The sequence below is a fragment of the Haliaeetus albicilla genome, chromosome 11 (assembly GCF_947461875.1).
Source record: "Haliaeetus albicilla chromosome 11, bHalAlb1.1, whole genome shotgun sequence".
NCBI classification, from domain to species: domain Eukaryota; kingdom Metazoa; phylum Chordata; class Aves; order Accipitriformes; family Accipitridae; genus Haliaeetus; species Haliaeetus albicilla.
Genome location: NC_091493.1, coordinates 40,040,289 through 40,065,565, shown reverse-complemented (window position 1 = coordinate 40,065,565; position 25,277 = coordinate 40,040,289). Strand labels below are relative to the sequence as shown.

Below are 25,277 nucleotides of genomic sequence, written 5' to 3'. Positions count from 1 at the left end.
AGTGGCTTACTGAGTCAGTAAATATAAGGGTTTTTTTTCTTTTATGCCAAACATAAATACGGTGGGAGAAAAAATGCTTCTGCAAAATGTGAAACGAAAGAAATGGAAAACAAGTCAAATTTAGATTTTGCCTGCAGGACAATTGACAAACCAAGAAGCTTTCCTGGCTTCAAAACAGCTACTTAGATCACAGGTGGTTGCATTCTTAAAGGGTAAAAAGCAAAGCTATCTCTTTTTACGGTATCCTTTTCAGGTATCCTACTCTGTCGCAGCCACCAGGCTTTTATGTGTGCCCAGGCAGAAGAGGCTGGATCCTGTTGCAACACTCTGTTGGACTATAAACCAATGGTATTTGCTTTACCTGTGCACTATCTTCCATGGAACAAAACAACATTTACATCTGGGATCAATTTGCTTGAAATTAAAGTGCAGCTGCTATATCTCTTCTGCATCAAAAGTATAGTGTTAAGGCTATAACATACAGACAGTTACACATTACTTTGCATTGTAATATTTAGATTTGTGTCATTTTCCATCTGAAGTAAAAAGCGTCTTTAAATAAATGAGTGATCTTATACTACATATTTTATGGGCTGTGTACTCAGCAAGATATATCTACATTTGCAATGTGCATATACTCATCTCCAATTTCAAACTACGTATTTAGACCTTGAATTTTAATGCTTAAACGAAAATGCAGTGTAGGAATAATTTGGACTGTACGCTCAGAAAAGTTCCACTGTGTTTGTACAGGAGGGTGAGACGAGTTTTGCGGTATTCTCAGGTAAAACATGAGCTTTTCCAGTTCGTTACTGCAGAACCTTTCCCCCTCCCCTGCGCTCTCTCTCAGTAGCCCCCCCTTTAAAGCCATGATGCACAAGCCTTTTGACAGGGAGGGTGACACTGGCAGCTCACCAGCAGCCAGAGGGCTGTGTGCAATTACCATCTGCATTTACATAAGCATACGTATGATCCTTACAAAGAGAGGAACGCACAGGGCTTTTATTATTTACATATAAGTCGCTGCAAACGCATCCAAAGAGAGACCACGAGTTTGGTACCTGTGAAAAAGTGACTGCAGGTACAGAGCGGTCCCTGCTGCCGTGCCGGGTGGGACCGAGCTCCGGAGCGTGTCCCTGACGTTACCTCCTGGTCCTTGCCTCTTCTGGACGTGTGTCACCCGGTACCCGCGCCGACCGACCCGCCGCGCGGCGCCGCGCAGCATCTCAACAAACGACTCGGCCGGAGACGGCGGTACCTACCTCCTTATCACCCGAAACAGTCCTCCAGCTGCGGGTCGTGGGTTTGGCTCTGCACCACCTTGCCGCAGACGGGAACCGCTGTTACTTGGTCATCCGGAGCAGCGGTTTGTGTCACGTTTGGCTCGTCGTCATCAGAAGCTGACATCAAGATGCGAGCCTCCTCCTCCCGCAGTGTCCTGCCGGCGCCTTTGGACCTCCAGCCACGGGTAAGGAACTTGCACGGGGTCCATGAGGATGTTCACCACGGGGATGGAGCCTACTGGTGAATGCAGAGATAGGACTTTTCCTATTACTTTAGGTATTCCTTATCCCCACACAAAGGCCCACGTCTGCAAGCATTAAATGGCAAAAGGCAGCCAGCAACGCACAACTACTACAACGCACCATTTTCTGAAGTCCGGGGACAATTTGGCTCCGCGGTTTCCAGCCAGTTTTACCCAGCGCTGCTGCCTCTTAGTATGTAAGGCTCTATATTTTAATTGCTCCCCAGATCACCAAATTCACGTTTGATTGATTGCTGACAATCAAATACTGCAGTTGGCAGAAGTATGTAGGAAAAGTAACGCACTCCAACTGGAGTGCTTAACAGGCTGCTTACTGAACCTCCATAAATGAGCAAGCATTTGAAAAACTTTTGCTGCTCTCCAAGAGTTTTGGGTGCTCTTCCCCAGGGTTCTGCTGTACCCCCAAATCCTAGGCAAATGGCAAGAGCCATTCAAAAACAGTAAAATTTCCTTCTGAAACCAATGCTATTAACCTGCTTTTGCTTTCCAAAAGAAAAAAACATAAGCTACTTGACATTGGAATGAGGACTGGAATCTGAATTTTCAGAGAGTTTTCCCCAATAGTTCCCAAACAGAATTTTCCCAGTTTCTCACAGAAAATGGTCTCTATGGTTTAGAAAGCATATCTAACTCCACAACTCCCATATTGTTTTACTGCCGATGGCAAGAAACAAACTAAGAGAAAGCCCAAGAAAACAACTGTCCACGATAACAGCTACTGAGCACAGAGCAGGGCAATTTAATGAAATCAAGATCAATGGTTATGTAGGTCATTTCAAATACAGAGTATTCCACCTCAAAGCCTAGCGCATTGGTTGAAACAAAAAATGGTAGTGCAACATTTTCAAGCTATCGTTTCCTCCCAGCAGCTGCAATATTTTGTGTTTTGGTGAAGATGAATCAGAATTTTTTTCTGCAACAGTCATACATACGCTGCAGCCTCCGTTGTGCACTGCTCAAACCAGCTGCACAGAAACCCCAGCAGATAAAACGCTGTAGGACCTCAACATCTTCTGCTCCAGTTTTGGCAAAAAAAGAACTTTTCCAGCGCAATCCTGCAGTGGTTGACATAAGGACGTAAGACTGCGAAAAAGAGGATGCTGCTCCTCTAAAACAGTCAGATTATGTACCTGGACTTTATCCACTGCCTGGAGAAGAGAGACAACCAATTAGTCCAACACAGCTTCTTTACCATACCCAGGTTGGAAAACAGATTGAAGGGGTCAAAAAATTCAGGAGGCTCCACATGATCTGACATTTGCCTTGTCACAATTTTCTTGACAACCAGAAGGTTGGAGACAGTTTGCTGGTCATAAGGAGCGGCAGTATGGGAAGACTGATTACCGAGCTGGGGACAAGAAACCGGTCAATTAACGGTCTGCTCGTTCTCAAAACAGTGATTTCTTCAATAACTCAGGATGGGTTTAGTCTGCTCACTTTAGAGGACAAACGTGCTGTAAAATAGTTGCTGGAGTGTACAAACATTTCTTTAGTTTGCAGCCTCCTGGTGCTGCTCCTGCAGCTACAGAGGTGATCTCCAATTCAAGCGATACTCGGAGGTTCAAACTTCACTCCAGTGCCATCCTTTTTGCACTTGATTGCATTTGCACAATAACCTCTGCTGCAGAACGCATCGGTGGTAGTTGAAGCGACTTTTATGAACAATATACCGGTTTTACTTCAATTTTTGCTTTTACTTCCCGGTTTGGTTTTGGCCACATTAAATATACCTTTCTGCAGAATTAATTCTTTGTATGGGAGGTTCCTCAGCCTGTGATACGGGAGCGGACGCTCACGTTCCATTATTTGTACAGTGAGGTCTGTACCTGCTCTGTCTGCTGCCTCGGTATTGCCACCGTGCAACCACGCACCGGCTCCTTTGCCTTCAGCGATCCTGTGTATCTGTCAAATTTTTTTGGTGTCTGACATCTACTGCAAGGATGAATCTATGCAATATACTGATGTCATTTTATAGCTAAAAATCAGAATAGTTTTATATTTGGCCGTCCGTCACAGCCGCTGCAAGGGGCCGGGGTTCATCCTCCTCGCTTGCCTGGCCCTACTGCCAGGGTCAGAGAGAAAATAACAAGGTCAATAGCCCCGAGAACAGGAATTGGGTGTCCTATCAAAAAGAGGACATTTTGATAGGTAGAGGTCGAGATCCTCTCTACCAACCCACATCTACCGGTCCTGCTCCAAACCGCAGGTACGGTGCTGTTGTGCCTCCTGAAGTGGTTGTGTCTCCGCTTTGCTAATGGTAGTTAATCTTCCGACCCGCTGAGCGGGGCATTTAGGATGATGCTATTTGGATAAATGGTTACAAAACCCACCCCAGCCCAAATAAGCCCTCCCATCAGTGGAAATCTGGCGTTGGTTGGAGGTTTGGTCACAGCTGCTCACAAAGAGGGGTCCCAACACACGCGGTCTTCTCCCTCCAAACTAACTTATACGAAATAAAGCTGTGTTTCAGAAAGCCTTTACAACAGCTATAGCAGCTCGGCCCAAGGGGCCGCGCTGACAACTTTCTGCAGGTTCTAGATAAAACAAAAGGCATTTTCTCCCTCTTTCCTTAGCGCACAGCCCCGACCGAGCCCTTTGGCCGCAGGATGCGACCGCGCTGGTGTCACGCCGGCTGTCGAGGGCCGGGACCGCAGCGAGGGACGTGATCTCTCCTGTTTTCCTGGGAATTACGGCGGTGGCCTGTCGGATCACCTCTCCTCTGCTCCACGTGCTCCTCCTCTGCTCATGACTGCTGCCCGCTCCCCTTCATTCCGCCACGGGCAGCGCGAGCCGGCCGGGGACCCGGGAGGGCTCCGGGGAACGCAACCCAGTCAAAGGGGAAACTGGGGAGGGGTACAGCCGATTGCTTTCCAGCCATCCCAGCTGATTACTCAGGCATCACCCATATTCCGGCTGGAGAACGCAAAGTTTATTATGGCGTCGTTTTTAACTCTGTGTGTTGATGATTCGGTACAACAGCTCATGGCTGCAGTATTCCATTAATTCTTAAAAACCTCTAAATCTCTTGATGGCTTTACCTACAGAAACTCCAGAGCACGCACACTTCGGGAGAAGTGCTACCCCAGGTCTCTTATGAGAAGAATACCTGTAACTAAAAAGTTAAAATGGTTTTGTGATCAAATTTTGCTTGCGAGCGCTTTGTTCAGAAAGAACAAAGGTTTCTTTTTGCTGGGCGTTACGAGGAAATAATTTCATTGTACCAGTTATTTTAACTATTGAAAGGCTGCTGCTTGCCCATTGCCCCCTAAAATTAAACCTGCATTTAGGCATCATGCTGATGGTAGTTTCAAAAGCATATAAAATGTGTTTGCTTCATAAAAGCAGAAATAAGGACCATGTTCGAGGCTTGCACTTTTAAAAATTCTGGGCTACAATCAACATCAACTTCCTAGGAAAGCTCAGCCATGATAGCAAGGTCAATAAACAAAAGCAATAATTTTTCAAAACATCACAGTGTGCACCAATGGAAATGCAATGGTTTTTTCCTTCCTTGCCAGAGTTTTAAAGATTTAAGTCAAGCCTGGATGAAAAAACACTCGGGATTCCCACTCCTGGTGTCCTGCCCTCGTACTCCAGCCATGGCTTTAAGAGGATGCTGCCGAGGGCGCAGCCGAGCCGCGCTGCGCGGGTGAGCTGGGATCCAAATCACGGAATGACTCAAGCAGCCTACTTTGAACCGAGACACAAGTTTTCCGTACGGAATGAGGTCATCTCGGTGTTCACTGGAAAGTGAAAATTACATCATCGCAAGGTTGCTCTTCCTTACGTAAAAGGGTTGCAGCTGTTTTTCTCAGTAACTACCATCAGTTCTGCCCTTGGGCTGACGCTGAGGGTTATCTTAATTAAACATCGCCTCTTTCAGCCGGTCCAACCTCGGCTGGTACCTAACTTGGGTTGACCCCCATCCTCGAGGGCTGCCCAGGGCTGGGCTGGGCAGAGCCCCCGGCTTGGGGCTCGACCCTCAGCTTCCTCGCTTGTTGAGCCCATGTCAACTTAGCGAGCAAGAGCTCAGCTTTTTAACTCCACAGTACCCGTATGCGATTTGCAGCAATAATTTCAGCAAAAGAAGAGCAATGCCACCTCAGATGACATACCTTAGGTAATGCCAGCACAGGTCCAGATCGACGGGCTCCGTGTGCTGCCCTGGCACCTCGCAGCATCCACGGCCGGGGTGGAGGTGACGGACCAGCACCTGTTTTTCTGCAGGTTAGATGAAGCTTGGTTAAGAAGAAGAGCCCAAGAAGAGTCCCCGGTGCTCCTCGCAGCCCTCTGCCATGCTCGAGGACTACTCACTGCAACAAATAAAAAGCCCTGTTTAAAACAACTAAGTAAGGCACTTACTTAAAGAGGTTTTAAAAAAACTGATAACTAAACGTACTATACGGGATCGATCTTAATTAGTGCCCAGGTGGAATTTTTGTCTTCTGGCTTTTTTCAGTGAAAAAACCCCACCCACCCAAGCCAGCCATTAATGAGAACCGTTAAAGGCTCGCTAACAATATCCTTTCATCAACCCAAGGCGCTGCCAGCGCCCCGCGCTCACGTCAATTTTCACCTTGCGGTCCAGCTACCGCATCTCGCCCCGCTGGTGATGGAGCCCAGACCCATTGTCCACCGCTGCCGCCGGCTCCGGGCAGGCTGTGCCGCCCACCCGGCAGCTCCTCCGGCCCCCGGCCCCCGCTTTCGGCTGCCACCCGCACGTTACTTCACACGGGCCGGGGGCTGGTCTGGATCAGGGTCGGGGCGGGGGGAGAGCTCGCTCTCCATCGCTGCATCCCCCGGACCGGGGAGGAGTGAAATGGAGGTGGCTTCCCTCCCTCAACCTTCAGGCTGCAGCGATGGGGCCAAGAGTGCCCCTCCTTACTCCCCCTCTAATAATAACTTGGGGAGAAAAATGTGTTTTGAACATTGGGGGGGGGCGGGGCAAAAAAAAAAAAATTGGATTTGCTCCTCGCTAAAAATGGGGCGCCAGAAAAATAGCGATATTAAAAGCCAATCATCTGGAAATCCCAGACTTAAGGACAGGGAGAGATTAAAGGTTTTGCCAGGGCAGGTCTTCTGGAAAAAAAAAAAAAAAAGAAAAAAGAAAAAAAAAAGAGAAAAATCGGGAAAACCGCTCCTTTTTCAAGGCACAAATTAAGCGTATTTATTTGTTACTCATACCCTATGCATGCTATTTGAAACAAAAATAGCACACAGCCCTTTGACAAGCTGTATTTGCACATCAATGTAACTGAAATATCCTGTCGGCTTTAACGGCAAGTGAGGGTACTGTCAGTAATATTTTCCATTGTTTTTAAAGCCGGCCACAGTAGCACGGAGCAGAGGGTACAGCCACTCAGCAAGGGCAGGGGAGTTTGACAGAAAAGCCTTTGAACGATATTTCTATTCAATTTCTGAAAGAATATAAAAGGAATTACAATTAAATCTGTAAATGCAATTCTTTGAGGATTTTTACATTCCTATAAGATTCTTACTGAGAAATTACTCCTGAAATAGTACATAAATCTTACAGGACTCCCCTTGGATTACTGTGCTTTAAGATTTTAAGCAATCTTTCTAAAGGTTTCTTCTTTTATTGCATTCTTCTTTAAAGAAGCAGGTCTTCAGCACCACCTCACACAATAAATAAACATTTTAATACCCAGCCTATCCTTTGACCTGGGTGCAATACATACCATAAATACTACAATTTTAAACTTCAGTAGAACATTGGGGAAAAATGATTAAAAGTAACAATCTGTGATATTTCTAGAAGAAATGATGATCTGTGATGTTAAGAGAAACAAGTGTTTAAAATTACTGCTCCTTGTCTATAACTTAATATCATTTGGAAAGTGGTAGTACCGTCTTACCAACTACGTCACCGCTCCTTATTCAACTGATACAGCAAATATCAAGTACCACTTAAAAAGTGCCTGCTGCTTGAGAACTGCTTAGAAAAATGAAATGGAAACTTTATGGGCCAAATCTGTCTCGCCCTGATCAGATGACTAATTCCTCTAATTCCAAACGAATTGGTTGCATGAGAGAAGAAAATCTGGGCACATATCTAAAAATGTCCCTACCGCTACAATGAATCGGTTTTCTGTTTAAGATGCTTCCAGTATGAGCTCATTACGTTGCAAACTCCGCTTGCATGAAAGTGATCTGTAACAATCCTTAAGCCTGGGGCCCTTTCCCATTTGGTCTTGATACATAGGATGTAATCTGCATTTTCCATTCCGGCGTAAAACAGTACAACCAGTGTAGCTGCAATTCTGCTGTAAATCTGATGCAGGAAATACAACATAGTCCTTCGAAAATATTTCTATTGGCCTTAGACTGGCTGCAGAGCCTGTTTTGTATGGAAAAAAAAAGGCAAGGGGCAGGGGGGGGAGAATGACCCGCTGCAAAATTCAGTTTCTTCCGTGGTCAAGGACATCTATTTCATTATAGATGTAGTTCCGCCAAAACAAATATTATTTTTGAATCTTTCATTATCTTAGTCTCTGGAAATGGGCTAAACCAGCATGTGTTGGTATTAGCTGCCGCAGAGCCAGCTGTCGTGCCTGGCTGCACAGTGTCTCAATGTCAGCGGTTCAAAGCACTGCCAGCCCGAACGGGAGGGAACCGGGGCGCCCGCAGGAACCCCGATCCGGGGAGAAGCGCGGAGCCGTCCTCTGCCAGCGCCTCGGTCCTCCTCTCTTTGGTGGTTTTTCCCCACGGCGGCCGGCGACGGGTGCTGGGACTCCTGTCTTCCTTCCCACGGGCAGAGCGCAGCGGGGCCAGCCCCCCCGGCCTATTCTATATAGATATAGATAGACTTTTTTTTTTTTTTGGGGGGGGTGTTAATGATGTATTTCTGTTAATTGCCACTCGCACAGCACTGCGGCCCCAGCAGCCGGCCGGGCTGCAAGCGCCTGGAAGGATGGGGGGTGTCAGGTGTGTGTGTGGGGGGGCGGGGGGCACCTCCCGTTGCCCCAAACCCCCCCGCGGCCGGACCCACGGCCCCGCGGCCCCACGGCCGGACCCGCGCGGCCGCCGCCCGGTGCCCGGCCCCACGGCGCCCTCTGTTGGGCAGCGCGGGGGCAGCGCGGCCGCCCTGCCCGGCCCCCCCCCGCGAAACTCTCGGCCACAACGCGATTTTGCTAAAAAAAAAAAAAAAAAAAAAAAAAATTTAAAAAATAAACCAGGTTGGCTGGCTGCCTCGGAAAGGCGTCAGGCGGCCTCGAACTCCGGCGCTCGCAGCCCCCGTACCTGCAAAAAAAAAAATAAAAAAAACAACAAAAACCCACCAGGCAGGTGCATCCCCCTTTTTCAAGCAAATACCTGAAAGAAGGCAGCGAGGGGTGTCAAAGCGAGCAAGGTTAAAGTTTACATTTGCTGCCGTGTTCTTTTGTTGGTAGCATGGATTATATAAAAAAAAAAAAAAAAAACCAAAAAACCAAAAACAACAAACGCCCAAACTGTACATATTATAAGGCTATATTTTTATCTCGGGGTTCTGGTGACACGTACAAACCACTTGAGCTTTGCTTTCGTGGTTTATATTGCCACCAGAAACCCTTGATAAAAATACAGCTTTATATTGTACAGTTGGGTATAGTTTATTTTCTCCATATATCATATACTGTGTTTTATTTACAAACATACACAAAGACACTCGTACATGCAAAGCAGTTTTTTTATTGAAGTAATTCTGAGGTATCAATAATACTATATTAACTAACGCATTGTAACACAATAATTTCTTGGTTAGCAATGGCCTTTCTAAAGAGACATCTATGAAAATATGATAAAACACATAAAAAAATCAGTATTTCCATGTTACAATTTACGATTCCCATACTGAAAATTTCAGCTTCTGGTGGCTCGTACTTGCAGAGAACCCTGCTTAAACCACCTCAAAATTTAGCTTTAACATCTCTTGAATACTTGAATCCTTTCTACAGAGAGGCTACGGGAAATAAAGCTTCGCGGAACAGAGAAATGCAAAAATCTAAAGGAAAAAAACCAAACGATAAAAGCAAACGTGCTGCTGATAAAGACGCAACTACGATGAGCTCCTCAGTATTTTGCCCCAGTTGCGCTAATCAAACTGCTTATTTAAAACGGACCTCTCGTACAATTTGCCAGCAGCTTCTCTTCCACCCGCCTTTTGCACCACTCACAAAGGCAAAAAATTTTTTAGTCCCACCTCTCGCGATCCGAAAAGAAAAGCCGGGAACGAGCAATTCCATAGCCGCCGGCTGTGGAATGCATCTCAGCGTGCTCCCTTAACTCCTGTTCAGGTAAAACACGTAAAACGCCGTTTCAGGCACCGGAGAGGCGAGGGCAGACCGGGGCGGGAGGCTGGCAGGGACCAGCCAGCTGCTTCCTCGGGGGGAGGCTTGCACCTCACATTTGCCACGTCCCTCCCGCTCCCTTATCCCTGCTTTAATGGACATTAAAAATAGAACAAAACAGGCCTGGAGATGGGAACAAAATCCACGCACAACAGGCCTGGACCGCTGTAGTCATTCTGCTGTAAAATGTAAAAACAAGAAAGGGCAGACGAGCTGCATCCCCCAGGACGCATCCCGCTTTTTTAATATAGCGGTGCCACCGCACATTTCACTTCGGATGTTGCATTATATTTATATGTCACTCAAATATTTACCATTTTTCTGAACTCTGCCGGGTGCTCTGAGAGCTTGTTATAAGCCAAGTATCCGCGGTTGTACGTCTTGGCTGGTTAGCAGCCGTGGCTGAGCTGCATCAATATGCTAACTTCTCTTTCTGGAGCTTCTCGTGCGACAAAAGCCACTCTTTCATAAGGTTTCCTCCTCCGTAGTTGCCGCTCTGCCCGCTGCTGCAAATCACCCTGTGGCACGGTATGATAATCGGGATCTGCGAAACACACACAGAGACACACGAAAAAAAGGAAGGGAGCAAAGGGTGAGGCGGAGGGGATCGGCGGCTGGGGAAGGTGCCCATAAATCCACCGCTACACCAGGAATCGTCCGCCAGCGGGCTCGCGGGGACCGGACTGAAGGAGCCACGTTACAGAGCACGCTGGCGGAATCCCGGCCGTGCCCGGGACCAGCCCGATTCTTTGGGAAAAGCAAGGATTAGGAGAAATTTGAGTACATAAGAATGATGTAAAGCCTGAAAAGGGGAAGCCCGACGTATTAAATCCCACGTAAGAAAAACTTCTCTGCAAGGAGCGGATTTTCCTGCCCCGCGCCAGCCCCCTCCAATGCCCAGGGTGGGTGACGATGCCTCGCAGACCCAAAACGCACACGAGGACAGCGAGGAGGTACAGGACGACTCTTAATCGTCGTCCCGGGATTAGAAGAGGACGTATTTCTGGAAAAAAACCCCAGACCGCTGAGGAGCGAGCTTCCCGAGCCCCAGCTCCCTCGGCAGATCTCCTCCTCTCGCTATAGCACCTCCACGTGCACTGCTGAAAAATTCTATGTAAGAACAAGGCGCTATTTATTATTTAACAGCCAGTCAATCCAAAATGGGTTGTGAATTTTTAAAACCTACAACAGGAGAGATTTAATTCACACCTAACCAATTTAAGAACTTTTTTCCTCGTGCCTTCTACTTTGTATCATTTATAGCCAAATGTCACGGATTCTGAAAAATCAATGCAAGAAGTTACAGAATAGACTGATAATGTAGAGAAGTACATAAATGCTTTTTTTCTTATTTTTTATTACAGGTGATTATCATAGTTGAAGTACACACCATAAAAAATGCAATACATCATCTCTAATCACGCCGTATGTGTTTTGGTAACTGCATAGTAATTCAATTGCAATGATATAGCTGTGAAAACAATAACTCACTAAAAAGTGCAGTTTTCACAAATTTGGATATTTTAAGTCAAAAAGTATAATTTATTTATATATAGACACACAGACAAATGACGTACTTTACACTGACTTATTTTAATCCCATTTAATAGTTATTTCAGTACAGTTCAAGCTGTGCTCATATTTGAGTCTGGGATGGGCAACCCCCAAAGTAGCTCAACAGCTACTGGCCAGACCTTTATAAATCAGGGTTTTTTGGGGGGTTCTTCTGGTTTTGTCAAGCAATTTCAATGGCTGAAATTTAAAATCTTGATCTCAGCCCACAGGCTATCACATTAGACAGGAATACACATAGGTGCTTATTGTTAATCAAGGTTTAATAAAAAATGCTTATAATAGCTGCTTTATTTGGAGTTGGCAATGCCACAAGTGAATTATGCATCTGTGACAACTCCAGTGAGTACTAATAAAATCTTTACTCTAAAAAACCATCCCGCGCTTGGTTTATGACTTCCTTAAAGAAGTTGTTTTTTGCAAGTGTTGCTCTGTTTTGGGATTTCTCTGTCTTTTACAATCCGTGTGCACAAGTTACTGCAGGCAGATTTTCTTGAGTGACAAAGCCATAACAAGCCATAACAATACACTGTAAAAAATCTCCAAGGTTAATTAGCAATTCTTTAAAAATATATACAGTAAATCAGCATATTTTGATGGTAAGGCAATAAACCTTGCTACGGACAGGGGCCAAAACCTTTTTCTGAGCCGGTTCCCTGCTGCCGCTCACATGGTGCAAAGAGACTTGAACCGGGGGGGGTCCATGTACTGGGGGAATTTTGTCAGGGAGGTAAGTTGATGACTTCTCCTGCTAAACTGTGTGAGAAGATGGAATGCGTGCCCAAGTGGAGGAAAAAAAAAGGACTTTATTTTCAGGTGGCGTGAGCTGGCAGGTCACGCCGGGGCTTGGATGATCCCCGGGTCGGTGGAGAACCCATTCACAAACGCTGAGCCACTTACCATCAAGCAAGAAGAGGAGGGAGTGAAATAAATGTCGCTTTTGCCATGCCCGAAATAAAGAATTTCATACCGAGTTTGTCCTAACACACGCAAGCGCCTGTATGTCACCCTCCATAGCGTCGGATGTAAAACAAAACGCGGTACAAAGGCTGTATCAGCGCTGTAATTTAAAAATATTGAATATTGCTTCAGTTTGGCTTAATTGTGGTGACAACTTTCAGACTACTAAAATAATTAAACCTGCTAAAATTTATTAGGGCCCTAAGGACATTTTAGAGGGAGTACTACCCTAGTCTGGAGCTTTAATGCCTCAGCTACATTTAATGTAATTTTTATCAATAACCAAGCAGCTCATAATATTATAGCTCCGCTGAAATCTTCATGCTGTGAAATCTAATTCATCTAATACATGAATCCATCACTTACACAGACCCTACCTCAAACGCTATAAAACTTCCAAACCCATAGATTTGTCTCCAACACAAATAACATGAAGGGGCCCTCGGATCAATAACGGAGTCCCTCTGATTCGGGCACCAGCTGAATATTTTCTCCAACTTCGCTTTTGTTCTTCTGGGTAGAGGCCCACAAGGGAAAGAGCTTGTTTTCACTCGCAGCCTCATCAATACCTAAATCCTGGTGAACAAGTGACACTGAGAAGCTGTAATCAATAGCTCCCTGTGCGTTTTTTCTTCTGGTCAAATGGTTCAGCACTACTGACAGCCCTGACACTCAGAACATGATGCTAAATCTTTATCAACAGCCATCTGGGTGACTGGCAGAACAAGACTTGGGCGGTCATTAACGCTCGTGGCAATCTGTGAATAAACTAACTCCTCGATAATGCGTTTGTTTAGCAAAAAGGTGGGGAAAAAAACTCCCTGCACAAGGTATCGATCGCCTTTGAACTGCATTTAGCAAATTCCATCTGAGGACGGAGCGGAGCGGTGCTCCGCCGCGGCGCTCCGCTCGTTAAGAGTTTTCAATTTGAGGCAACGGAAACCCGACCGTCCCATTATACTGCTGATGGGCTGGAGACCGCCAGAAACTGCCAAACTGTCAAAACCCCATCAGCCAGGCCGTAATGGAAACGGCTGAAATACCACGTTGTAAATACAACAAGAATCATGCTTAGCAAAAAATCATCTTGCGCTTTCCTCATGTCCTATTGCTTTTTCTCCCCCTCTTCCCCGACAGAAGCAAATACCGCAACGTCACCCAGCACGTGTCCCGGGTTATTGCCAGCCACCGAAGGAATTAACGCACAAGTAGTTTTAGGTGTCCACAACGTTTCAAATCCATACTTCACAATCTTCTCATAAATGCACGATTACTCCTTCCGCTCTCCACTGTTTAAAACATTTTGGTTGAATAATATCCTTGACTTAGGATAGATCGATACTAGCACCCAGTTGTACACTTAGCTGGGCTTTAGCCTAAACAATAATGCAGTTGGAGAGAATATAAAAACCAACGTATGCAGCTATGACTGCCGTTAACAGACCGCTGAAGACGTCTTATTTAAGGCACAGAACAGTCATTTAGGATGGCCTTGGACTAATCAGCCCAACATTCGCCATTTCCCATGAGTCTCTATGATTTCTTTTTGATCCTCCTATACTAGTCTAATGAGATTTTTAATTGAACTTTATGGGTTCCCTTTGAGGACCACAGACCTTGCAATCAATGTGAACCACAGTAAACTATTTGAAGCTTCTCTTGCAAAAGGTGAGCCATCCCCATCATGTCCTTGGCATAAATTGAGGCAAAGATGTCGCATCTTTCAGCTGCTGCTGGCACCTATTCCACCTTCTCATAAAGTTGAAGGTCATCGTATGAATTATGTGAAGCAACCCAACTACAAAGGGAAACCTGTGGAATGCACACTACCAAAATTAAAGACCAACCCTTGATTCGTAGAAGGAAGAAATGTTCTGGTATTTTGTGGAGAAAGCCGAGATTCGCAATTTTATCAACACGTTTGAGGAACAATGCAACGCCAGGCTCGGTTTATGTCAAATGCTCATTTTTACTGTTATTACGATCCTCATTAAATCATGTTTATGATTTAGTCATCACGTTTATAATTTAGTCCTTTAATCATAGGAAGCATCTCAAGGTGCAAACATACTACGATTTTGCTATTTTGCATAGCTTCTGCAGCAATCATTAATAGAAGCATTCACTTTTATTTCACATTCGCAATAAAAGCATTCACTAGTTTCAGCTTCCCTCCTGCGAACAAAAATCACTAATCTGCTGCTTAACAAAACATCACATTTCTGCAATAATTTCGAAGCAATTGCTCCTCAAAACCAGTATTTATATCCTAGAGCTCACGTTGCAGGTGTAGCAGTTGTTAACACCACAGCTCTTTGCATTCTGCGCTGATACGTTAATGATGCTGCAGTCCAGATGACGTGTTCGGTTTAATGAACTGTTTAGTTAGATTCAAAGCTCAATATCTCATCTGATAAACAGACTGCAAGTGTGTTTATATACGTACAAGGTTCACGGGTATCCTGCAGTTCTACGCAGGTAGCACACTACCATAGAAACTCACACAACGTCTAATGGCTTTAAGCTTCTAAGCTCAATAAAGAAGTACACCCTGATATTTTAAGCGTCTATCAGATTTTCCTATGAAACAGTTCATATAAGCAGTATAAAGCTACGTTTCGTCAATACACTGTATTGTACTTGACAATACAAACTATTTTAATATGATGGAATGCTTTCCAATATAATATGGTGTACATTAAGATAAGGCAATACAATGCAAACCTACAGGAAACAGTTCTCAAAGAATAACAATACAGTGTTGTGCAAAAGGATATGTAATTGCTATCGCCTAGAAATGTACCCAGCTTTGCCCTCAGGCTGCAGTGGAGCAGCAGCATCCAAAGTAGCGGTAACAGCAGGTTGTGGTGTGAAAATTCCTGCTTTTTCCCCTGTGAGGAAGGATGAAAATAGTTCTGAAAATATACAGCAAAGCTACGGCAATTTTTTTTTAAATGGGGTCCTATCTTATTATTGTTATTTCCCATCCCATGCTATGGCCGCAGTGCTTTCTGTCCCCAGCAGAAAATTTTTAAGCATATTATAGATAATAATGCATAGCTTTAGGGGAAAAGAGCTATATTAATATAATACCACCCCAATATTTCATAACAGAAAGCTGACGATTAAAAAAAAAAAGAAATCAGTACTGTAACGAGAGCCCTGCCCATTCCAAAACATGTTTTTATCGCTACGCATCTCCTGTAGTTAATCTGTAATTTCACACATATTCCACACGCAAACACACACATAGTCCTTTTGCACTTCAGTGCGAGCACCTATTCGCTATGTTTCTCATATTTCCCGTATAAATCTTTACATGGCCCTTCAGACCCATGAACCACGATATGCAGGTTGACTACGCATAATACGCAGGTTGATATTACGAATGAGGTGAAATACAAAGATAATATGTGGCACTGCAAACCCCCCTCACCTTTATTATTTCTGTATGTAAAGCCACCGGCTGTAGAAAACCAGATTTTCTAACCCGCTTTGCAACTACACGTTACAGTCTCATATGTACCTTATTAAAGCAAATACTGAGAGGACCGAATGGAAAACCAACACAGGAGGTCAAAGATTACGGCAGGTATAACGCTGGAGAAAAGCAGAGGAATTCGGGTATGGAAAGACACGTGTTGCTCAGGGCGAGTGCTAATGAGGGAAAATATGTGGAAGAATGGCTAAAAAGGCCACAGTGATATTAACAGAAATCAAAGTTTTTCATTTTTTTAAAGGCACGTAGCAAGAGAACGAACGCGTAAAGACAGCGGCGTTCGCATTACCGGCTTCTCCTTGCCTTCGCCAGCCGGCTGCGGCACCGGTCCCACGTGGGACGTGCCCACCCGTGCGCCCGAGCCCCCCCAACTGCCTCCTCCCTCCTCGGGCAGCGCAGGTACGTCCACTGCAGCCCCAAAACCCTCCGGTTCAGGATGGGGCTGCTCCAACGGGCTGCGAACCCAGCCGCGCTGAGACACGACCCGCTGACTCTCACCAACTCCACTTAACGCCCGTCGGGGCGACGCAGGTGCATGAATGCATCTGGAAATCTAATCCTGGACAACTCGAAGGGAGAGGTAATTACTGGGAAGACAGACAGAGACCAAGTATTATAACACAACTGTTTTTTCCAAAATCCACAGGCCCAACTAACCTGGAGGGCTACTCCCTCCCATTGGTTCAAATTCAGGCAACTCACCTGTATCCAGTGGAGAAATGCCATTTACAGCTTGTTTGGAGCACACAGGGGAAAAAACCGTATTGGAAAAACCATACTGACAATTAGGGATTTGATTCAAACGTGTACCTACTTGATTTAAAATCCTTCCTCTTCCCCATTTTCAGAAACATATCCATGCCAGAGAGGATGGACTGCTGGTAACACAACCGAAGCTACTCACACCCTGCCAAAATGAGGTCCGTGTCGGGGGATAAAAGACTTCCCTCACCCAAGAATATCTAAGAAAGTTTGAGAACAACAAAATGCGTAGAGGCTGATGAATTAAAAGAAGTGTTTCTCTTTCAAATCTAATGCCATAAATGGTAGGGAATAAATCACATTAAACTGGGTTGTGCATTATTGCTGATTAAAAACACTTACTGACCTTATTACTCATGGTAGACCAGTTTTCATAGCAGATAAATTTAATCTAATGACATTTAGCCTGCAAAGCTCTCTAAATCCACCATCTTCCATCAACTTTGTTTAAAAGTTGACATGAACTTACAGGATTGCTCCTCATCGCTCCTCCCACTGCTCTCGCTGCTCTGCTGTTGCCTGCGAGGACTGCTAATTGCTTGTAGGAAACGGCCTCTCCAAACTTCACGTCTCTCAACAAGGTCCACAACACTTGTCTGGTGAACGAATCTGCAAAGAAGACGAAGCGAGCGCTGTTCGTATGCATGGCTGAAAAAACCAAGATGAAATATTCAAAAAGCCAACGCAAAGCAGAGTCTCAATAGCAGCTTTCTAATTTAAATTTAAACAGCCCCGATGCACTGTCCTGTTATTGTATCCTATATTACTACATTTAAATACATGATTATTAGAAAGAGTGCTTCAAGTAACCGATCACTATAAAAAAGGATTTAAGGCTTTGATTTTCCTATATTTTTAATTTGCTTCAAGTACAATTATCCTGTTAACTCATACAATGTGGTTTTTCCATTAAATTGGCAGAGTATAAATTAGCATAGAGTCAAATTAAAAAGGGAAGAAATAACCGGCTCTACCTATTTTACAAAGCCCTCGCATCTCCAGCTAATTTCCAACTTCAGCTGGGACACGCGGCAGAAGAAGCCCTAGAGCCAGCGGACTCGGTATTATCCTGGCTGACTGCATTTTATAGTCGAGACCCCCAAGCTACTGCTCAGCATTGCAGACATTACAAAATGTAAGGACTAGCTGTGACCTTGAATGTACGGCACATCCTTAATGATAGAGGGCTCTGAAAAAAAATAATAATGTATCTTCCATTATTTTAATTTTAATTCACCAGCAAATTGCTTCTAAGTGTTCCAATTGCTGAAATAATGAATAAGCAAATGCATTAGGACCAGCTTTCTTCTGCATCTCAGGGTTTTACCTTCCCATCCCAGGATTATTTTACAAAAGGAAAACCGATAGTCGCGTTTGGATTTTAGTTGGGTTGAACACCTATTGCTGTTCCAAGGCACTTGTAAAAGCTTTGAAGATCTAACTAGTGAATAACTTACTGAGAGGAGTGAGCTGGTGAATAAAAAAAAAAAAAAAAAAAAAAAAGGAGAAAAAAAAGGAAAAGAGACCCCTTCCCCCAGCTGACAGCTTCAGTCTCCTGCTTTGGCAAAGAAACAAACTGATTAAAAACATTTTCTTTCTTTAGTTGTCAAAAAAGACATTGATTACTTTACATAGGAACATAGCGAAATGTGATTTTGTTCTTAAAGGAAACCCATACAGCATTATGTGTGTGTTAAATAATAAAAATCACTTCTTAACTGAAGGGAACGATAATCACTTCATTGAAAAAATCTGTTTAGTCTTTATTATAACATTAAGCAAATTAAACATCAGCATAATCCAGGTGATACGAGAAAAGGGTCATCAAAGAAATTAACTTTGTTGTTCATTAATTTACATGGATTAGTAGAGGGCAAAGAGATAGCAAATCTGCTCTAGTTTTTTATGATATAATTTCAAACTGTACACCATTTGTGGCAGTAGGGTGACTTTGGGGTTAATCAGACTGATTTGTCCTTTTAATTGCTTTCTATTCAAAGAAAATTCATTAGATAATGTTCTCTTCAAAATTCATGAATCAATTTAACTGAAGAAACCACATTAACAGCTTTGGGTTCATTAGCACAAGCAGTTGTGTTACTAGCTGATTGCTAGGAGGGTTTCCTTAGGCAAACAGATTTTGTTTACTGTGATTTCTTCAGAAAGGTTTATTTCAAATCAAATTGTTACTTATTATTTTTTTAACCTTCTTTTTAAGCCAGCAAGATTAGTGTTAACCTCGCCTACTTAGGGGTCTTGGGGAATTATTGCTTGATGTCATCTTTTAAATCAATGAAACGCAGTGACTGCACGTCGCTGGGGCCCGAGTCCAAAAAATCCCCTTTTCTTCCCTCATTTTTGGCAGAGAAGGTGGCGGGCTGGGACGTGACAGACCCGTAACTTTCTGAAACACGTAGGAATATGGGGAGAAGCGGGTGCAGAGCGCGCCGGAGCACCGGGCGGCCGTGGGAGGATGGGGCAGCTCCAGAGCCCCCCCCAGCAATAGCACCACCGTGCCAAGCGATGCCCAAATTATTGAGTACCTTTTAACATGCTACAAGAAGGACAGAGATTATCCTCTTCTGACAAGCAGGGGCAGAGATTATCCTCTTTCCAGAGCCACTGCACATTTTTCATGGGAGAATATATACTGTCTCTGCACCCACATAAAACACTCGAAGTTATAGTTCAAAAGAATGAAATATTTAGCAATCATGCACATCATTTTATAAATGTATCTGAAAACTCAATTTCATCCTGTAGGGAGCAAATGCATTAATTAGTTTAAGCAGCTCTAAGAGACAGTGCCAAATACTGTTATTAAACTGTCTGCAAGTGTGAGTGCCTGTAAGCATAACCTGCCCAAATTAGATGGCTGAACTTTCACCAATTTTCAGCGCGTGCCAACATTTTATGCCGTTAAATGTCATTATAAAGTGCTGTAAAATACGCACATAAAAATTAACACACACAAATTCTCTCGTTACAGGAAAACACTTTATACCTCCGCGAGCTGAGGATGCCCACGTCATTCCGGAGTGGCAGATGCCAGCAGAGCAATGGCTGAACCGAACCACTTTGTAGGAATGGGAATATCTGAAGTTTTCTCCTTCCTCCGCACCCACCTACCGCACGCCCTGTACATAGTCCCTCCAGGTGACTGGCCTCCGGACTGCCCTCTTGCCAAGCAACACAACACTATGGCCAACACAGAGCAACCGGCTATTTCTCATTTAAATGCCCAGTGATCTGTCAGATTTTACATCCGAACGCACACCTCACCAGTTCCCACTGGGAGCTGGAGCTGCGCTGGGAAGGCTGGGGTGAAGGTGGACTGAAGGATGGGAAGGGGCAGACCTGTGACCGACTTGGGTTTCCAACTCTCTACAGCCCCATTCCCACCTCCAGCTGCTGTGTCCATGGCACCCAGGGACCGCAAAGGTCCTTGGGACGGTTTCATAGAATCACAGAATGGGTTGGGTTGGAAGGGACCTTGAAGATCATCTAGTTCCAGCCCTGCTGCCATGGGCAGGGACACCTTCCACCAGACCAGGTTGCTCAAACCCCCATCCAACCTGGCCTTGAACAATCCACAACCTCTCTGGGCAACCCGTTCCAGTGCCTCGCCACCCTCAGCGTAAAAAATTTCTTCCTTGTATCTAGTCTGAATCTACACTCTTTTAGTTTAAAACCGTTAGCCCTTGTCCTGTCGCAACAGGCCCTACTCAAAAGTCTGTCCCCACCTTTCTTATAAGCCCCCTTTAAGTACTGGAAGGCTGCAATAAGGTCTCCCCAGAGCCTTCTCTTCTCCCGGCTGAGCAACCCCTGTTTAACAACAGGCGATAGGTGAATGACTTCTTGGACGTTTTCCTCCTACGGGCATCACCGTGCATTACTTGCTGGTCAAAAACCTCGTAATTGTGCATTACTATCAGCCCTGCCAACTCCGTGGTAAATTGGCAAAGCAACGCACCATGACGCCAAGCGTGGATGTTCCAGGACTGATCTGAAATTAATATTTACAGAGAAGTTATAAGCTCCTAAAAAGAGGGACTTACCCTGACCCTGCTGTTAATACCTAAATGCTTCAGAGGTCACTCACGACAGCCCGCTGGACTTTAATTCTCCATATAAAGATGTTACATGCACGGGGATAACAGAGTGAAAATCAAGTTTACTTTAACACCTGGTATCACAACTTTTAATGTGATTGAAGGTGGCCATTAGTACAAAGAAGCGAAGTCATACGCTGCTATCTAATACCGCGCTGCTGGAGCATTTACCGCGTTAGGAAGGGGCTCAGCCCCCGCGGCAGGCGGGGGGGATGCTCCGGGCAGCGCAGGGGGAAAAAGCGGAGTCACCGGCATCGGTCCGCTCCTGCCCCGCTCTGCGCAGGGCTCGGGGCAAGAGAGGTTCAAAAGATAACACAGTCTGATTTTACATCCTTTTTAATCCCTTCGATTAAGAGGGATTAAAGACAGACCTTGTTTTTTTTTTTTTTTTTTTCCTTCTCCTCAACACTGATCGCTGGGAATGTTAGTTTTTCTGTTTGTTGTGGTTTTTTGGTTGGTTCCTGCCCCTCAGAGTTTTTGCAAATGCAAAGAAACAGTTATAAATACTCACCCCTTCTTGCCAGCTTTTTCGCAGCCTGTCTGGGGTACTACATAGACAACTTTTTTGTTTGTTTTTATGCTTATCGGTTTTCACTGTTATTACTATTGGTAAAAAAAAATAAAAAACCAAGCATAATACTTGAAAAATACTCCAACTTGTCTACCAAACAGCAGTTCCCACAGCAGCATGAGCTTCCACCTAATCCAGAAAACTTAATTTAGCTCTTGGACCTTGGAAGAACAGATTCATATTCAAACTGAAGTACTTCTACTGACAACAGGCAACTGTGTAAACAGTTAATGCAAGCAAGAGTGCTAATTTTTAGCAATTTTGAACCTCCTTTGCTATTAAGCAGGCTGTTAAAGCCGTATTAAGCATGTCACCTAAACAGCAATCTGAATACTAACAATCACTGCTACCCTACCCTAGACTGAACTAGCAAGCAGAATGTGAAAGATAAATGCTCGTCTAGTCTCTTAACTGTTTAATTATATTTTGCTCTTGTTATGAGGCAGATCAAGAAATACTTTTCTTCCCTTTTACAATGGCTGCGAGTCCCTGACCACTGGTACTCTATGGTAAAAAATGCAATTATTACTTGCTATTAAAGGATTACTGGGAATACAGATTAGACAGTACAGTGATACTGTATCCTGTAAAATAGTCCAAACATCTCACCGCAACAGAAGCAAAGGATTGCTTAAAATCGGGGTGCTGCAACCATCTTGCCAAAGTCACTGAGAAAAGACTATGAACTTTTATTGTTGCTGCCTGTGTGATATTGATATATAATAGAGACAGAATGTGCCTAACTGAAAATAATGAAGTCAAACTTTACCTTTATGATTACCTAAATAGCTGAACCAAAGCAAAGACCTTGGCCATTTTGAATGACCGAGCTTTACAAATGAAGATGCAAATATAATCTAATTATTTTAGAGTATCTATTACTGATGTTATATAATCCATCAACTTCATAGTAAAAAAAAGTATTTACAAAAATGAAAGTGGCAAAAGTTCCAACAAAATCATATTTCATTTTAACAGGTAAATAATGGAGGGATTAGAGAAGTATTTACCTCAATTCTACCTCTAGTTAGTCCAAGACCTGCGAGAGCACCTCTGTGCCTGATATTTTGGATATAGAGTTAGACAAAAATTCCTCAGTTAAAAACATGGCAATTCTATTTATAAGACACAGATCTAATGGAAACCCCCTGCCTCAAAAGAATCAGCCTAAACATTTTTTTTTTTTTAACATTTTTGTCAAAAACTTCCTTGCAGAATAAAATTCACTCGCTCATCATGTCTGCTACTGAGCACATTTACAACACCCTGCACATCTATTTCTCCTCCTAACATTCATTGTCTGAGCTCGTACTAGTAGTTTGCTCAAATTTCCTACTCTGTATTTGCCCAGCCTTGACTCCAGCTGAGGTCTCTTGCCACCACTCCAAAACAAACGTTTGTAAGTGATAACTGCCACATCGATCCTTTCCTACCACCATTCTACAACTGCACGGTTCAGGTGACTCATGCAATAGTTTCCCATGCTCTGTCCTATTTACGATTGCATTTAATTAGCTAAATTAATATTTACACCTGAAAAATATCACTTTCACATCCTCCAGATCTGACCCCACGCTCCTGCCTCTGTTGATTCCCCACCACGTCAGAGGTGGGTGCTCAGTGCCACCCTCCGCAGGGCAGAGCCACCGGACCGCCATGGACAGCATACCACGACCGCAGACATATCACACTTCTTTTATATTTTTATTTATTTACTTAATTATTTCTCACTAGCACACCCCTATACCATGGATCGTAACAATGAAGTTGTGTTTCTAGTGCATATTGCAGTAGCACAACTGAAGGAGGGATATTCCTTGAAAACGTTGCATTTTTCCCCAGCAGAGGAAACATTCTACTTTCATTCTACCTTTATCTGTAGATAAATTAAGGTCAACTGCAATGCATTTTGACTACAGAGCTAGCAGCCATTCAAGTAGATGTCATTAAGCGTTCGAGAATCCAAAACCCCAAACCACCCCGGCGTGTAACACTGACAACAGCTGAAGTTAACTGCCCCCTCCAACGCAGCGTCTTTGGGGAACCTCACTCCTTGCAGCAGACCCTGCCGTGCCCGCTTCTGCCCCGTGTGAGCCCTTTACCATCTCGTCTACTGTTTTCTGAATACTGCTCTGCAGACACAGTTGCATGAGTAAATACTTAATGAAATTCAAAACATCAGTTCATAAAAATTAGGCAGTCCATATTAAAACCATTAGAGTACACTAGAGCATTTGATAATGTGGCTCAGGTGTCGTCTCGTGCTCTCCCACAGGTCACGATGTTCCCCTTTCTGAGCAGTACAGAAATGTGGGCGAGGGGAGTGCTTTTATAACGCTTTTATGTATTACCTGTGCATGCATGTGTGTCTGCAATATGTAATATAATAAAATATAAACACAACTATAATTTATAAACATACTATATATCTGTATCACTTAAGTGAAAAATGTACCAGTTTGCTTTCTTTTACTATATATAATGTTCAGGCTGGCTCGCATTAAGTGGCCGAGCTATGTTAAAACCCAATTAATGGGAGCTGTTTCTGATCTGTAGTTTAACACAGTTTTAAATGCAGTTCCCTTCAGACTGCTGAAGGGGTTGTGGGGCCAAATTCTATCCTTAGAAGCAAGTAACTCTCCCTGGACCTCATCCAGCAGTATTTCTGCAGGTTAAACTCCCTGGAAGTCAGCGGATGTTTTACTTGAGCGGTAACTGATATTCTGACCCATTTTTTTTGCGTGGTAGCCTTAATAGCAGTTTGCTATGCACTTGCAAGAGCAGCCTATAATTTCAGAGCTGATGGAAACGAGGAGTTTGATGCTCAGCACCAGCCCTTTACATCCCCTGCCCGTGGCACGTTGCAAACTTCCCCAGATTCCCACTCCCAAATTCAAACCCAAGCAAGGTTTTATGCAAACTAACGACTCCTTAAGCATTAGCAACTTCATCTAAGCTAAATATTCATACCAGACGTTGAATGCCACGACATCCCTGAACAGGCTGGGGCTGGGTTTGGAGTCCGTGGACCGGTAAGATGGAGGAAATTGCAAAGCACTTGACAACTCCCTCTTGGGCTACGGCACAGACCATGTCATTGCACAGCATCCCCTGCCAGGTGATTTGTGCAGCTGTTTGCAGCAGCGGTACAGTTAAATGAAGAAGGCACCTGATTATCCTCTGAGCTGTAGGTAATACACCGAGCTGCAATTGCTACAGGAGAGGAGAACAAATGCTTTGGATGAAGAGACAGAGAAAATATCAGTCTCTTCCCAGCCAACAAAACGTGGCAGGCAAGTCTTGCATTGCAGAGGGAATAGAGGTAAGCATAAAAACAATTTATTTTTCTCTGACACCAGTTCTATGTTGATTCCTGAGACTCCATCCCATTTTCCCGCACTAAGATTTCCGTACCACACCTGTACTCAGAGACCTGCAGAGCCTCGTCCTCGGCATTATCGCCTTGTATTTCTTTTTTTCCCTGCCACTATCCCAATTGCGGTTGGGCCCAACGATGCTAAACCAGACTACAAACAGAAGTGTCTTTATTTAACTACCGTTACTGACTCGTAACGACCTGCTCGACGGGCAGGGGAGGGGAAGGGCAGGGTCCACCCCTCTCCTGCGATGCCGCAGGTATCCCTGCACGTCCCAGCCTCCTGAAAATCCCCGTGCGTGGAAAATCCCGAGTTCCCTCTCGAACTTTACTCTCCCGTTTTCATCAACCAAGTTGCGTCACTGTGAATTATTGAATCGGGGAGTTCAGAGGAACAAAACCCCTTACTGCACATGTAAATGATGCACGGCCTCCTGATCACGGCGGCTGGGTGTGCTGGAGCAGCCTCATCCCTGCCAAAATTAAAGACGCCAACCTCCCTCCATTAGGAAGCCAACCAAACAAGGGCAA

At 44.4% G+C, this 25,277-nt stretch overlaps 1 protein-coding gene across 7 annotated transcripts in view; it reads right to left on the bottom strand.

The window, feature by feature from the left end:
* Positions 1-9,215: 9,215 nt before the first annotated feature.
* The window catches only part of MGMT (O-6-methylguanine-DNA methyltransferase), a 169,175-nt gene continuing 153,113 nt past the window's right edge, over positions 9,216-25,277 (bottom strand). For all 7 annotated transcript variants that reach the window (XM_069797257.1, XM_069797253.1, XM_069797256.1 and 4 more), the window contains 2 exons: positions 17,157-17,296; positions 9,216-10,438 (listed from right to left, as the gene is read on the bottom strand). In XM_069797257.1, coding sequence (XP_069653358.1) covers positions 10,307-10,438; positions 17,157-17,296 — 272 coding nt within the window. In that variant the 3' untranslated portion in view covers positions 9,216-10,306. The remainder of the gene's footprint in view (positions 10,439-17,156; positions 17,297-25,277) is intronic.